The sequence below is a fragment of the Cyrtonyx montezumae genome, unplaced genomic scaffold, assembly GCF_038088225.1.
Source record: "Cyrtonyx montezumae isolate F1298 unplaced genomic scaffold, pur_monq_1.0 scaffold_10, whole genome shotgun sequence".
NCBI lineage: Eukaryota > Metazoa > Chordata > Aves > Galliformes > Odontophoridae > Cyrtonyx > Cyrtonyx montezumae.
In genome coordinates, this window is record NW_027071826.1 from 809,437 (window position 1) to 825,441 (window position 16,005).

General features: G+C 42.0%; 1 protein-coding gene across 1 annotated transcript in view; it reads right to left on the reverse strand.

Moving 5' to 3' along the window:
* Positions 1-14,456, reverse strand: part of LRRC9 (leucine rich repeat containing 9) — a 49,041-nt gene extending 34,585 nt beyond the window's left edge. Inside the window, 14 exon segments of the mRNA XM_065747330.1 lie at positions 3,605-3,732; positions 3,735-3,845; positions 4,847-4,918; positions 4,921-4,938; positions 5,796-6,036; positions 9,812-9,849; positions 9,852-9,993; positions 10,451-10,521; positions 10,667-10,730; positions 12,087-12,187; positions 12,190-12,232; positions 12,826-12,877; positions 12,879-13,039; positions 14,061-14,456. Coding sequence (XP_065603402.1) covers positions 3,605-3,732; positions 3,735-3,845; positions 4,847-4,918; positions 4,921-4,938; positions 5,796-6,036; positions 9,812-9,849; positions 9,852-9,993; positions 10,451-10,521; positions 10,667-10,730; positions 12,087-12,187; positions 12,190-12,232; positions 12,826-12,877; positions 12,879-13,039; positions 14,061-14,456 — 1,638 coding nt within the window.
* Positions 14,457-16,005: the final 1,549 nt, after the last annotated feature.

Sequence of the window (16,005 nt, forward strand, 5' to 3'; positions counted from 1 at the left end):
CACTCGTTACAGGACGCCAGCTGGACTTAACTCCATTAACCACTACCCTCTGGGCACGGCCCTCCAGCCAGTTCTCCACCCAGAGAAGAGTGAACCTGTCCACACCACGGGCTGCCAGTTTCCTTAGGAGAATACTGTGGGAGACCGTGTCAAAGGCCTTGCTGAAGTCCAGGTAGACTACATCAACAGCCTTTCCCTCATCTACCTGTCTGGTCACCCAGTCATAGAAGGAGATGAGGTTGGACAAGCACGACCTGCCCCTGGTGAACCCGTGCTGGCTGGGTCTGATCCCTTTATTGCCATGCACGTGTCGTGTGATCTCCCTCAATAACATCTGTTCCATAACTTTCCCTGATACCGAGGTCAGGCTGACAGGCCTGTAGTTCCCCGGGTCTTCCTTACGGCCTTTCTTGAAGATGGGAGTCACATCGGCAAGCCTCCAATCTTGTGGGACCTCTCCAGATAACCAGGAATGCTGATAGATGGCAGAAAGTGGCTCGGCAATCACCTCTGCTAGCTCCCTCAGCACCCTTGGGTGGATCCCATCTGGCCCCATGGACTTGTGGCAGTTCAGATGGAGGAGAAGATCTCTGACCGTCTCTGCTTGAATCACAGGGGGTGCATTATGCACCCCGTCCCAGACTTCCAGGTCAGGGCAAGTACCATTTGGATAACTGTCCTGTCTATTAAAGACAGATGTGAAGAAGGCATTGAGAACCTCAGCCTTTTCCTTATCATCTGTGGTTATATTGCCTGCCTCGTTGAGTAAAGGAGGGAAATTTTCCTTAGTTTTTCTCCTGCTGTTAATATATTTGTAAAAGGGTTTCCTGTTCTCCTTTACAGCAGTAGCCAGCCTAATTTCAAGCTGGGCTTTAGCATTTCTAATTTTCTGCCTGCAGATCTTGGCCAGTTCTCTGTAGTCACCCCAAGTAGCCTGACCCATCTTCCAGAGGACATAGACTCTCCTTTTCCCTCGGAGTCTCAACAAAAGATCCCGGTTCATCCACACTGGTCTTTTGCTCCTCCGGCTTGACTTACAGGACTCCGGGACTGCCTGCTCCTGTGCCTTTAAGATTTCCATCTTGAAGAGCATCCAGGCTTCCTGGACCCCTTTACCCTTCAGGAGCAAGTCCCAAGGGACCCTTGCAACAAGCGTCCTGAACAGGTCAAAGTCTGCCCTCTGGAAGTCCAAGGTAATAGTTTTGCTAGTCACCCTCTTGACGGCACCCAGAATAGCAAACTCCACCATTTCATGGTCACTCTGGCCAAGACAATCTCCAACCTTCACATCCCCTACTAGTCCTTCCCTGTTAGTGAAAAGTAGGTCAAGCAAGGCATCTCCCCTGGTAGGCTCTTGCACCAGCTGTGTCAGGAAGCAATCATCCACACATTCTAGAAATCTCAAGGACTGCTTCCTCTGCGCAGTATTGTATTTCCAGCATATATCAGGGAAGTTGAAGTCCCCCATGAGAACGAGTGCTGGCCATCGTGCAACATCTACGAGTTGTTTATAGAACATCTCATCTATTTCTTCATCCTGACTAGGTGGTCTGTAGCAGACCCCCACCACGATGTCACTCCTAAGGACTATCCCCCTGATCCTTATCCATAGACACTCTACTTTGTCATTTCCAACCACTAGTTCTTCAACATCAAAACACTCTTTGATATAGAGAGCTATGCCACCACCCTTTCTTCCCTGTCTATCCCTTCTGAAGAGCTTGTAGCCATCAATCCCAGTATTCCAGTCATGGGAGAGGTCCCACCATGTTTCTGTAATAGCTACAAGGTCATAGTTAGCCTGCCTCACAATGGCTTCAAGCTCTTCTTGTTTATTGCCCATGCTGCGTGCATTGGTATAGATGCACTTCAGCTGAGATATCTGCCTCACCCCTTTTTCCAGCACAGCCTCCTTAGGCGCTTTACTGGCGAGCCCTGTTTTATCCCCTTCCCCCGTCACAGCTAGTTTAAAGCTCTCTCAATGAGTCCAGCTAGCTCCTGTGCTAGGATTCGTTTCCCCCTTTGGGATAGGTGTGTCCCATCAACAGATAACAGGCCAGGAGCCGAGTAAACTGTCCCATGGTCAAAAAACCCAAAGTGTCTATCTCTACACCAACCTCTCAGCCAGTTATTCATCACTTGTGTTTTCCTAGCCCATTCTGTGTCCTTCACCGCCCCAGAAGGTATGGAAGCAAACACCACCTGTGCTCCCACCCCTTGAACTAATCGCCCTAATCCCCTAAAATCTCTTTTCATAGTTCGCAGACTTCTCTGAGATATTTCATTGCAGTCTGCCTGAACTACTAGTAATGGGTAGTAGTCGGTGGGGCGAATCAAGTCCGGGAGTCTTCTAGTAATGTCCCTGATTCGAGCCCCAGGGAGACAGCACACTTCCCTGCGGTTTGGGTCTGGTCTGCAAATGGGGCCCTCAGTTCCCTTGAGAAGGGAGCCACCCACTACGATCACCTTCCTTTCTTTCTTAGTAGCAGCAGTCTCAATGCACGGAGGTGACTGCCTTGCCATTGGTGACCTCCTGCGGGAATCTTCCTGCACTTCACCCCTTATCACCTCTTCAACTTCCAATGCTGCAAATCTATTGCTTAGGGGTATCTGGGGGCACCTTGGAGGCAGAGGGGGAGATCGCCCACGGCACCGAGTAGGGACTCTCTGCCAGCCCTCCCTATCCCTCAGATATCCCCCTTCTGCCCTACGGGGACAGGTCAGGGAGTCCACCAGAAACTGTGGGGGATCTCCCTGGTACCTTTCTCTCTGGCACTCTAGGGAGTTACTCCACCAGTCAATCTCCCTCTCACAGTCCCTGATGGCCCTCAGTCTCTCAACCTCCTCCTTCAATTCAACCACCATGTTAAGCAGATCTTCCACCTGCTCACACCTTGCACAGGAGAACTGCTTAGCACCCTCATCTAGTAGTAGCAGGCTCTGACACTCCTTGCAACCAGAGACCTGTGTAGCCACACTTCTAGGCAGACCTTCTGTCTGGGTCGCCACAGCCTTCTTAAGGCAAGCCCTCTGTCTTGTAGAGACCATGACAGAAAAAAATAAAAAAAACAAAGAAACGAAAAAAAATTGAGAGTAAATAAATAAATAATGGTTTATAATAATATATATATAGATATGAATTGTAATGTGATACTTCGCGGCCCTCCCTGAGCCCTTCAGGGATATACCTCTTCAGCCCTAATCAGCTGAGGAGTGTGGGCGAGGGCGCTGAAACCCTGGCAACACCTATGCCTCGTTAACACCTACCTCGTTAACACCTGTGCCTCGTTAACGCTTCGTTAACCTCTCGCGAGAACAGCCGTTGGGACAGCTGCTCTCACTCGGTTCCCGAGAGACTGGAACCTCCCGAAAACCCACCCTGTACCTCAAGCAGCCACTGCAGCTCCGGCTGTGCCGACTCCAAAGCAGTTGATCACGAGGACTCAAGTATCAAGTAAACCTAAGCAACATCAGAACTGAGATCAAGTGGAAACATTAATTTTTGATTTACTGTCTTTGGTTTAGGCCTCTGGTCAACCTGCTCAGCAAAGTAACAATTACATAATACATTTACTCTACTGAAAATCTGACAGCAATACCACACTGCAGCTGACTGTAGATAGTGGCCTTAAGCTACTGAAAGTATTTTTCCTTCAACTAAACAAGTAATCTTAGGCCTCACTTCTACTGTTGGTTCCACGTTCAAAACTTCATCATCACGTTTCAAATCTGAGACAGAATACACTTCTGTGCTTCTCTTTCATTCTTTTCCATAATTACGTTGCATGTTGAAAACAGACTTGTCTTTGACATAACGTGCATATATATATACATGTAAAAGGCATCTAAGATTTGTACTTTTCTGTGTTTTACTTAAATAATAAATCTAACATTCAGCATCAGACCAGAGAAGTTTGATGAGGGAATTCGTAGCAATCAAGTTAGGAAATCATCTTTCTGTAGCACAGACGTGCTAAAAATGAGGTTTAGTTGTCTCATAACCAAGGCACTACATGGTGGCTTTCTATATAAGTTATTGTATATCATATATATCTCTGTCTAGAGCCAACTGAACCATGGGGCCAGGCAGACCTGACACATCCATGAATTCTGCTCCATTCCTTCCTTTCCCCAGAGCTGAATATCCTCATGAGCTCTTGTTCATACTTTTTTGTTTCTGCCAGACACACAGCGTAGCTCAGGGTCTGAAATGACCCTTTTCACCTTGGCAGCAAATTTTGAAGCTAAATGAGTGAAAGAGCAGTAGTATTTGGTTTATATTTAAAAATAAATAGAAGCAATTCTCTCTCGAGAACTTGTTTATGATATCAGAATGAAATATATCTCCTTTCTTTCTTCTCCCAAAACTTTACAACTCACAGTTTAAACCAAATAACTTAAAAAATCTTTTGCTCAACAAAGAACTCCTAAAAAACCCAAGATATTTTGCAAAGTCAGTACTATTGGTGTACCTTCCATGGTACCGCAGAGGAAGGAATTCTTTTGATAGAGAATTTATTTCTGAACATTTCCTTTTATCTATTAAAACTTACTTAAAGAATCTGTGTTTTCTTTGCTATGCCTTTTACAACTACAGAATAAAAGCTTCCTTGGACTCTTCGTGTGAGGAGAAAGTGTTTCACTGACTTCCAAGTTAAGTTTTATCTGGATCTGATAGAATGGACAGAAGAGAACCAGACTTAGACCTGGCAGATCCTGTGAGTAGAATAGGCTTTCATTTCACCTACCTGCTTTTTTCATTTTGAAACGTGAAATTGAAAACTTGACCTATAATATTATGCTAGGAAAAACAAAGTGCATAGCAGTGTAACAAACTCAGTGATGCATTCTGGCAGGACCAGTTTGTGGTCAAACACAAACCTCTCACACTGCCATCCACTGCAGTCACATTTCCGTGTTCCAAAGAAACCCACATTTCTAAAGTGGAGGAAATTGGAAAAAAAAATAATAATAAAAAAACCCTCACACTGTTCTTAAGCATTTATTTCAGAATGTTAATAAATCAAAGATATCTCTTTCCATGAAGGTACTTCCAATTTATTCCTTCCTGCTATTAGACTTTCTTTGCCATACAGACTCATTAAACAATTTAAATTGGTTCTCTAATTATTCATGCACAATGAGTATGTGCTAAATTCCAGCATGAAGATCACTGCCTGTGGAAGACTAACCTAGACCTGGAGATCACAGGCTACTCTCCCACCATGCTTCTGTTGCTGCACTGTCCAAAACTACTTCATGACATCGTGGTGTGATCATCTTCCCAACGATCTTTCTTTTTCTTCCCCTCTAAAAAATCAGAAACAATCCCAGTTCCTTTTTAAAGAGACAGATGCTGCTCCCTTCAGGCATCTGAATTTTCAGAGTGTATCAAAAAGAAGAGGTAAAATTATTACTCAGTTCCCACTCAGCATTTTCTTGCAAAAAGAAGAAAGTGGAATTTATCAGTGGAAGGATGCACACCATACAGTACAGATTTAATCTCATTGCTGATAATGTATATTTCTCAAAAGTAAGCTATTCTTAGTGTGGATTAATGGCTAAATCCAGTGTGGCACAGCTCATTTCCACTCTGTGGACTAAACTAGCACAAATATTTATCCCAAGAGGGATCTTCTTACTTGTTCTTATCTTTGAAAGCACATACTTCAGTTAAGCAGAGACTGTTCCAAGGAATGAAACCTTTTGACACTACCAAAAGTGAAGGGCAGGTTTAGAATACAAATGTTACTTTAGCCTTACATTTATGCGGACAAATACATACAAATACAGACCATTATCTGAAGGAGATGCATCCCTTTCTAGGCACTTCCATGGCCTGAATACTGAATTAGCTCCTGGGTAATTGACTTGACAGATGCAATTCATTGGGCAAACTGGAGGTTGAGGGAGGTCATTCTTCCCCTGTACATTGCTCTCATGAGACCCTTGGTGCATTCTTGCAACAGAAGGAGAACATGGACCACTGAGTCCAGAAGAGGCCATGAAGATGATCAAAGAGCTGAAGAACTTCTCCTGTGAAGAGAGAGTGAGAGAGCTAAGGTGTTCAGCCTGGAGAAAGCTCTGGGGATATCTTACAGCAGCTTCCCTATAGCCCTCCAATAAAGGAGGAAAGATATTTTGCAAGGGCATGTAGTGGTATGACAAGGGGTATGGATTTCAAACTAAAAGAAGGTAGATTTAGCTATGATACAAGGGCTGCCCATCCCTGGATGTGCCCCAAGCAGTTCAGTGTGTCTCTGGGCAAGCTGCTCTGTTGGGAGGAATCCCTGCTCATGGCAGGGGGCAGAAACTAAACATTCTTTATCTAAGGAAAACTTCTTCATTGTCCCATATTATTTGATGCTTTGCAAAGTCTTTTTATTCTTTGAAATCACAGATTTTAATTTGTTCACATGGCAGTGCTACACTAAATAGCACTTAAAACTTAACGCACTTATTCCGCTGCACTGAAAGTTTCTTTTGCCATAAATGTTTGGAACTTCTCTTCACATTTCAGCCTCAGAATTTGATTGCTCACTCTAAATACATGGTTTATTTTCACTCCAGTGATATCGTACGCTCTGAAATCCCTGCTACAAAATTGTGACTGAATTAGAGCACAACAGGAGCTAAACCTGCATGTGGAAATACACAGAGAAAACAGTGTTAATATTTTCTTCTCCAGTGCAACCTATTGTATTCTGTTCCCTATTCAAAAGAAAGGATCACAGGCAGTACATCTAGCCTGCTTCATTTCATTACAACTTTGTTCTCTCAAATGGAGATAACGAAATTTACCTAATTTTATTCAAGTGCTGCAATCAAAATTAAGCATCAGACATTAGTACCTACTATATGCGATTCACTGTCTACTTTTTCTCTACTTGCACTGCTGTATTTACAATGTCTTTAAATCCTGCTTCACTACACAGATTAGCAGTTCTACGCTGATAAGTGAAGCCATGAGTGAAGTGAGCAGAGTCTGCAAGAACCTACAACAGTTTGTAGCATAAAGCATGAGAAAGAAGAGGTGGCCCAGTGGCCAGCTGGGAATGTGGGGGCTGGAGCTCAGAGCTCTGTTCTACCATCTATCCCCTGTGGCATTCAAGTGAGGTCACTTAGTAAACACGTGGCCCTTGTCTCTATGTCTGACTGGTAAGACAAACTTCTGTAATTGCATCTGGTACTATAAAATTCTTTAACCTTGGTAGTCATACTCCCTAAGAAGAAATTCACTCTAGACGTGCAGCATCTTCCAGTTTTTCAATCAGTGGAAATTTTTCTTAAGAAAAAATGGCAAAGCTTTTATTATTTGTAGTAATAATTTTGACTGTATTTCTCAAAAAGATTTTGTGTGAAGAATACTCATCCAAAAAAACGGAGGCTGATTTTTCTCCCTACAAGAGTAGTTTCTTAATTTCTAAGCGAAAATATGTATTAATTTCTCTAAACCAAAAGATCCTTGGCTTGAGAAAGTAATGTTAAAAATAAGTAGAACGCTAGTTATGAACAACAAGTTGAATCTGCAAGAACAGGGCTACCTGCAGCTCTAACAAACATCCCAGGTCACAATAGGAAGGTGGAGCTGAGGTGGACAAGCTTGGAGCATTCAGGCAGAAAACAGCCCTTGAAATACTGCCAACCTAAATTCAAATCTCTCCTCAAATGGGTTTCAAGGTTACTCCCACAAAGATTATGTAAGCACCTTCTAATGCTTCTTCACGTAGAAATCTCTAGGAACTTGGAATAAACATTACTATCACTGTTGTTATAAAGTAATTGGGTAACTTGGTCATTGTTTTTGTCTTAGAAAAGTCATTCTTTGTGGAATCAAAGCTTCAAACCACTGAGAGAAGACGAGGGAAACATTTCTTCTCTAATCAGCTGCTTGCAAATGGAGCCTAACTGAAACACTGAGGCTACAGAACAATCCAGACCCCTGTAATAAACTTATTTTATTAAAAACAATTAATTTTGAATCACAAGAAACAGATTCTATGTTAGAGTATACTATGGAGTTTACCAGGGATTATTTGATAAACCTTCCTCTAAGTGAATGTTTTCCACTGTTTCCATTTCCAACAACAAGGACTGTAATAACAAGTTAAAACTCTTCTTCTTCTTCATTCCTGTTCAGTAATCTTTTCCAATTCTGCAAAAAAGAAACAGAAGTTTTGCCTGGAACAACATACCAAGAGTGTGCATTAATTCATATCATAAGAGAAAAGTTAATCTAGCTTTTGAAAAATATAAAGAAAATTAAATCAATGACTCTAGAACTACTGATTTTTAAGAAAAAAAATCTGAAAGTGATAACATCACAGGTGTGGATAGTAAGGTCCTGTACTGACCACAACACCAAGATTCATCAGTTCCATTGTGCTGTAATTTTATGGGAATTACCTCTTTCAGGGCGAGGTCATACTTTCCCATTTATTGTTCATAATGACACCAGTCCAAATTGCAGTACTAATAAGACCACGATGGGCTTGGGTTCAGTGCAAGGCACTGGACTGAAATCTGTGTAAGTAAAGGCAATATATTTCATAGTATGAGCTCTCCCACTCCATCAGTTGTTCCATTCTTAACACGATCAACAGCCTCTCCATCTTTATGAGCAAGCTTTTCAATTGCACTGCCTCAGTATATTATTTCCACCTGAACGCAAAAACTAAATGATTCTTTCAGAACTAGATGCTCTACAGACTCCGTGCCACTTTTGCCATTAGGAACAGTCTCTATTGGTCTTACACACAAAAACAAAGCAAGAACTAGCCAGACTGAAAGGAGCATAGTATGCCTTAAGTATCCTGCAAAACATCAAGGAGAGAACAGACAGCTTTCTACTCTTCGGAAGAGACACATCTAATTCCTCCTTCATGAAAACTCTGCATAGAGTGAGCTTCTGATCCATGATGGCATTTAGCACCACGTCCATGGTATCACTGCTACTCTTCTCGTGCCTTACTATGAGAGAGTATCTCATCATGGTCAGAAATAACATCATTAGGAAAATGCTCTCAGTGTTCTGGATAAATCAACAAACGTACTTCTCCTTTGAGACCAGTTGCAGCCGTGAGCTCCTCTCATGTGCTACAAGCCCTTTTCCCCCAGTACAATTTTCCAAAGCAAAAAGGTGAAGATTCACACGACATATTCTACACTGAAATATATTATATGACTTCATACACTGAGGAATGAAACCTAGTCAGAGTTTATACTCTTAATATAATATATTACTTAATAACACTCATATACTCTTAAGCATGGAACTCTATTTTCTATGATGATCTGCTTGGATAGCAAGACGTCTGGAAGTACCTCAATTACAACATAAGCAATGGGAAAACAAAACATAATGCATGATTTATTTTCAGTAAATTCTTCTGCATCCTTTAGATAAGATACCCCAGATTTGTTACTTAGATGACCAACATATATTTTTGTTATAAACATAACCTCTGCAATTTTCAGTCATCTTTTTTGTTTCACTATTAAGAAGCAACAGCCTGAGATGCTACAGCTATAGAAAATTATTGGCAGTGGGTAAAAGATTATCTGAATAATTAGATTTGTTTTTTCTGCTGTGAATTTCATACATTCAAATTTCAGTGGGACAAAATTACTTATTTCAATACAATCTCATGAATAGAGTCCAGAAATTGTCAGATTGTGCCAAAACTCCAAATTTTAAGAAGCTAATACAGTACTGAGGAGTAACATAAAGCACTCCCCTTGGCTGGCTGGAACTCAGAGATGACAGAGAAACACATCACCAGTAAAAAAAAATTCATAAAGTCTGAATTACCTCTGTCAGAATCTTGATATGCTTTTTAGAAACATCTTATTAGCAAACCTTTGAAGCTGTGGTATGTGATGCAGCACACGGATGGCATAACTAGAAGGAAGGCAAACAGCATTGGGCCCATACACAGGATTGTTTAGGGCCAAATCTTTTAAATGCCGTAGTCTTGACAAATTAGTGAGCTCCTGAAAAACAAGGAAAAAGAAATAATAACAACATGCCACTAGACTTTATATAAAAAATGGGTATTTCAGTACAATTTAGCACAAAGACCAGCTGGGGTGTCAAGAACTAAGAGGAAGATATTATTTTAGAAAAGTGATTGCTTCCTCAAGAGCATGACCTCGTCTTACTCAAGCTTAACATAAGAATGTGAGGTCACTGTCATAACATTTTTTAAACATTTTCAGTAAAGACAGGACTTAAAGGACTTGACACACAAGAAATAACATAGCTACGTGTACAGAGTGGTCAGGTAAGTGTCATTATGGGTAATTTAATTCTCAGTTCCCAGACACGTGTTATTGATCCTCCAGTGTCACACAGTAAAGTCAGCTCTCTCCAAGCATCATTTAAAAACAAGCAAGAACAAACACACACCCAAAAAAACACACTGAAAAGAAATGCAAAGTGTGAATGTACCATGAAGGAAGATAATTTCTTACCAGAGAGGTTTTTTATTTCACTTTTTGTATTGAAGTCCAAGCAACTTCCTAAAATTAAAGAATTGTATACTGGACATGACTCTAAACCATGCAAAGTGGTAAGCATTTTTCTTCTAGAATGAGAGAAAGATCAAACCAAATACAATAGTGACCAAAATTCTCACGCTAGAGATGCCAGGCTAACATCACTTACCTATTTTTTTCTAACAAGTTCCAGCAAAGTTGACCTCTTGCAAATTCTGTAGAGCATGTAAGTCCTGTGAATGTTTTAAACAATACAGTTTTAATCAAATATAGCACTGCAAACGCTGAAGAGCCTGGAGGCTAAGAGGCAGATCATTCAAATGTAAAAACAAATTTGACTGGAGTCTAAACAATGTTAGCCTCTGTTGTAAACTATAGCTTTCTCTTGACATGGAAAGAGAGAATGCATTTTGCCCAAAGGGAAAGAGCTTGAAAAGCCTTTGTAAATGATACTGCAATGGAAATAAACGTGGTCCTCCAGCCTTAGTTTCACAGCTGGGTACGAAAAGCCAAACAGATCGTGCCTCGTGCCATGAGTACTCATTAGCTTTTGGCTGCAGCCCATGTCTTGGCCTTGGGACACTACAGGAACTGAATCATTGATGTCAATCATTTGTCTTCATGATGACACTGCAGTTCTTTGCAGAGAGCTGTCACTAATAATTGTAGTGTACTAACTAATAAATAATCATTTCTACCTTGTAACGCAGTAATGCTTTACACTTGTTCTCTGTCAGCTCTCCTTCCCTCCTCTATCAGCACGCTTAACTTTGATTTCTATCCCTTCCTCTTTCTGGCTTTAGAGATTCACAGTAACTTAATCCCTATCAGCATCTCTTTCTACTCTAACTAATTTTAATTACTGTCTCCCTATCTCCTTCTGCCTTGCTTTCTTTCCAGGAGCTCTCTCAAGGTAAAGCAGACTGGGCTGCAGCATTCTGTCTTCCTGATGCGAATCAGGTAAATCAGAATGCTGGTTTTTTTTTTTGTTTTTTTGTTTTTTTCTAGAAATGAGCATTTATACATTCCTTCTCCTTTTACATGCCAAACTGCTAATGCTAGAACTCTTGCTAGTTCTGGACTAGGCTAAAACCCGAAGGTCAGAATGAAGAATATTAATTTTGAGGTGAGATAGAAGAAACCATTTTTTTTCCTAGGAGATAATTTAACATGTGACAGCCTGAGAAAAACCCAAGATAGAAATTCTTCTGAATAGGAGTTCATCCTTCCAAGACAAGAAAATACATAAAAATTGAATAGTAATCTCTTACATAATACTGAAATTCAGACAGAAGTTTGCAGATGCAAGAATACTAAAAAAAAAAATCCTTTCCTCATCAGTAGTCTCAGAGGTCTGAAAATGGCTCACTAAATTAACTCTGCATATGCAGAAAACCATGACATTTACTCAATTCTAAATAATGTTTCAGCCTTAATTCTTATGTACTGAAGATTAAAACTGCCCTTTCTGTTGTTCAGTTATCCTTAAAGTTAGCCTTACATAATAACGTACTTAGATTTCATACTATTAATATGCCATGGATTGGACAAAAGAGAAGAAAAGAAACATATAGCAAAAACAGCAAGACCCTCTCTATCTTCTTAATTTGGTTATTATTCAACCCAAGTATCCAGTTCAGCTTTGTTAGGGCTTCCAGCTTTTCAGTCTTGGAAATTTCATTGCAATAAGGTAAAGCTTTTCTAAATTTATGCATTTTTGCTGACCAATTATTTTCTAAAGTAGAAGAAGATGTACTTGCAGCACCAAGTAAAATGCCACTCTTGCTGTCAATGCACCATCAACCAGTGCAGATGGTGTATTGTAACCACTACTGTTAGGTAGTTCTGCTCAATTCGATACCACACCCTTTGAGAAGAATTACGCAAATTTAGATTTTCCATTAACCTAATGAAGAAAGGGTTGTAGCAAATATAATGGCTCAGGATAATTATGTGACCTTAAATATAGTATTATTTTCATGGGAATGTTTGTGTTCTAACCAGTTTTCTGGAAAGGGTTTCAGTAAAACTACTATAGTTACAAAAATATTATTTATAATGAAAAACATCCAAATGTAGGTTATTACAAATAATTATATAGAAACATTTAAGAGATAGTTAACAAATATTTCAACAGAGATAATTTGATCCGTCCCTAAAACGTGATTTTTGCATGCTTCAAAGCGTTGGATCCAGACTCCTTTTAAAAGGAGTTCTGTCTGCTCTTCCTCAGACGAACGGAAGTGCTTGTGAAAGAAACTTACAGTTATCGTAAAGGACTGGAAATTGTTCAAAGCTGGCTAGAAAGAAAACACATAGTTAACTTACCAGCAAACAATGTTCAGCAATCCACAGCCCTCTGAACAACAAGCAACGCTTCAGTAATATTTTCAATACGCTGCCCAACAGGAGTGAGAGTAGTTAGATTTGGGAAATATTTCATGCCTACAATTCTAGGGTAACCTGAGAAAAACATCTCCACTGCTGCTGTTTTCAGTACCCCTTGATCAGTGTTCTCATAAGATGATCCGTTACATATGCACTGGAAATGAAAGGCAACCATTGTTTGCTTTATATCCACGGTGTAGAAAATAAGTTATAAATGGTCTTACTGATGTTACAGTACTGCTTAGCTTCGGTTCTCTTAAAACTTCCTGTGCATCAAAATGCATGTGCAATCTGGACCACATTCAGTATGGAACAGTTAAATGGCTTTCTTCTGTTCACAAGTCACTTTCAGAGTATTCCATGAGTTCTTCTTATCAAACTTCAAAATCCACCTTTGTTTTAAAACAAAGTAATTTTCAAATATGACAATTTGAATGAAGATCAAAATCGAGAAATCCATATTATTTATAAGCTAGTATATTAGTGGTTGTAAATGTAATAATACAAGTTTTTAACAAAATAAAAAAAAATCACATGCAATTTCATTACAGATGAGATTTGGTTTGAGATTAAGGCATGTGTAGGTATCTACACTCTTACTCTTGGTTAGTGAAGAGATTAAACCAGTATAGCTAAAGGACCCTGAAAAGCCATGCAGATGACCACAGGAGGTATTTACACTAAGTTAATTATTCTATGGGATTCCTTTACAATATGTGATGGGGTTCAGCTGAACATACAGCATGTCTAGTACTGGTTCAGAGGGCTTAAATGTATCCGGCAGCTCCTGTTCCAGGAGCCTTAATACAGAAAAAGTGGCACTAAATGGCTGTATCTATGCAGCTGAATCCTATCCCTATTTCCTCTGACTGTGATGAACATTCGTAGACTTCTAAATACTTCAGGTGAATGTGGAGTGGGAGCTCATTTTAAAATTCTAACCAGTTCATGGAAGATTAACCTTCCAGTACCTTAGTTTGTTGGCTGGCTCTGCTCACACCAATCTACAAAAATGCATAACTGAGTCAGAACTACTACATTTTTTGATAAGGTGTGTACAACAAGATTACTTGTCAAGAAACAAAGCAAGGAAATGTACCAGAAAAGTAAGATCTTTGAAGGCAACCACTTAAGGGTGGAGGTTGGACTCAGTGACCTCTTCCAACTCCTCCAACCCTGTGATTGTGTGAAGTTTTTATTGCTGTGTCTTTAGTATCACTGTTTTTACCACGGTTCTGGAATGCCACCACAGCCATGGACACCACAGCCATGGACACCACAGCCATGGACACCACAGCCATGGACACCACAGCCATGGACACCACAGCCATGGACACCACAGCCATGGACACCACAGCCATGGACACCACAGCCATGGACACCACAGCCATGGACACCACAGCTATGGACACCACAGCCATGGACACCACAGCCATGGACACCACAGCCATGGACACCACAGCTATGGACACCACAGCCATGGACACCACAGCCATGGACACCACAGCCATGGACGCCGGACTTGGCAAACGGAGCGCAGTGCTCTCCGCCGCCGGCAGAGGGCGCAGCATCACCGCTGCCCCCCATGCAGCGCCTCCCTCCGCTAAGACGTCGCCTAGGAGACCGTCGCCCCGCCCACCGGCGGCCCGGCAGCCAATCGGAGGCGTGTGCGCGAGAGGTGGGCGGGCTTCGCTCCGGGGGCATCGGCCATGTTGGGCGGGGCGCGTGGTGGAAACGAGGTGCTGAAATCGCTCGGAAACGCGAGTGGGAGGCAGCGCGGGCTTCCCCGAGTGGAAGAGCTGCGCTCAGTGCGCCGTCGTGCTGTCAGCAGCGTGTCCCAGTCACTCATGTTGATCCTTTTGCCTGAAGTGAGGCTGGCAGTGGTAGGATTTCCCAGCGCAAAATGGTGTCCGCCATGAAGCGCTCTGTGGGGAAGGGCTCCTTTTCCCGCCGTTGACGAGGGCTCCTGCCGACGTCTCTGCCTTCCCGTCTCTCACCGCGTTTAGCGGAGGGGAAGAAAATGGCGCAAAGCGGTGTGTTTCTCAGTTGCAGTGCTTCTCGTTGCCGCCAGGGGTCGCCGCAGCGCTCCGGCAGCAGGCCGCGCCCGGCCCTCCGCCGAGCGTGTCCCCGCGCGACCGAAGGCACGCGTGTAGTGACTCTACAAGGAATCAAATGTGTGAGTCCAGGTGTGCTCTCCTTGTAACGAAACAGTTTCACACTAAAAAAGAGCCGGTAATGCTGTGAAAGCCCTGCACCGAGCTTTCGCCGGGGAAACTGCGCTGTCACTTTGCTAAGGGGGTAAGCCCCGTTCCCGTCACGCTGGATCCTACAAAGGGCACCCCGTTCACCAAGGGACTCCTTGTCCTTCCCACTGACAGCGGACAGCCCTCTCAGTGCATGAGCTCAGGCAGCGTGGCCAGCGGTGAGCATTTCGTGAGCTCCCTGCTGCTTTTTAAGGAGCAGTGGAATGATGAGGCAGTAAAACTGGGCACTGCATCCAAACCCAGGTATTCACTGGTTTTATCGGTTGCCAATTGCAACAGCTTTCGTTTCGGAGCGTGTGAGTGAGTGACTCATTATTGGCAGCGAGGAAAGCCAGATGATCTAATTTGGGTGCAGGGATTTCTGCTTTACTGGGAAATGTTCCTCTCTTACTAATTACAGAAAACCAACATTTTTGTAAAAACACCTTTTGTCCTTTCTAAGTGACTGAATCATCTCAGAGTGACCTGCCCTGGGAGCCTGAAATCTGTGTGCAGTATCCCTAACTGCAGCAAACATGCAGGGCAGTGTTACATCATTAACTGTGAACTCAGCTCATTAAGAACTAGATGATGTTGCTGCGTTTGTTGTAAGACATTAAAACATATTTGCATATACAGTCCTCTAAAAACATCTGGCAGCAGTTAGGTTTCTCTTTTTATCCAGAGGGTTTTCAAACCCACCGTAGTCTGAATTAATCATTTCAAGTTTGTTATCCTTCACTTTCTGCTGTGGCACATTCTGCTCTAATTCTGCCGAAGCCTTTCAGTATTATCTCATAGCATAATCAAAGCAAGTGTTTAATTGCTGATGGTGCTTTGCTGCTGTGAATTTACTTTGGGAATTGTCTTTGTAGTT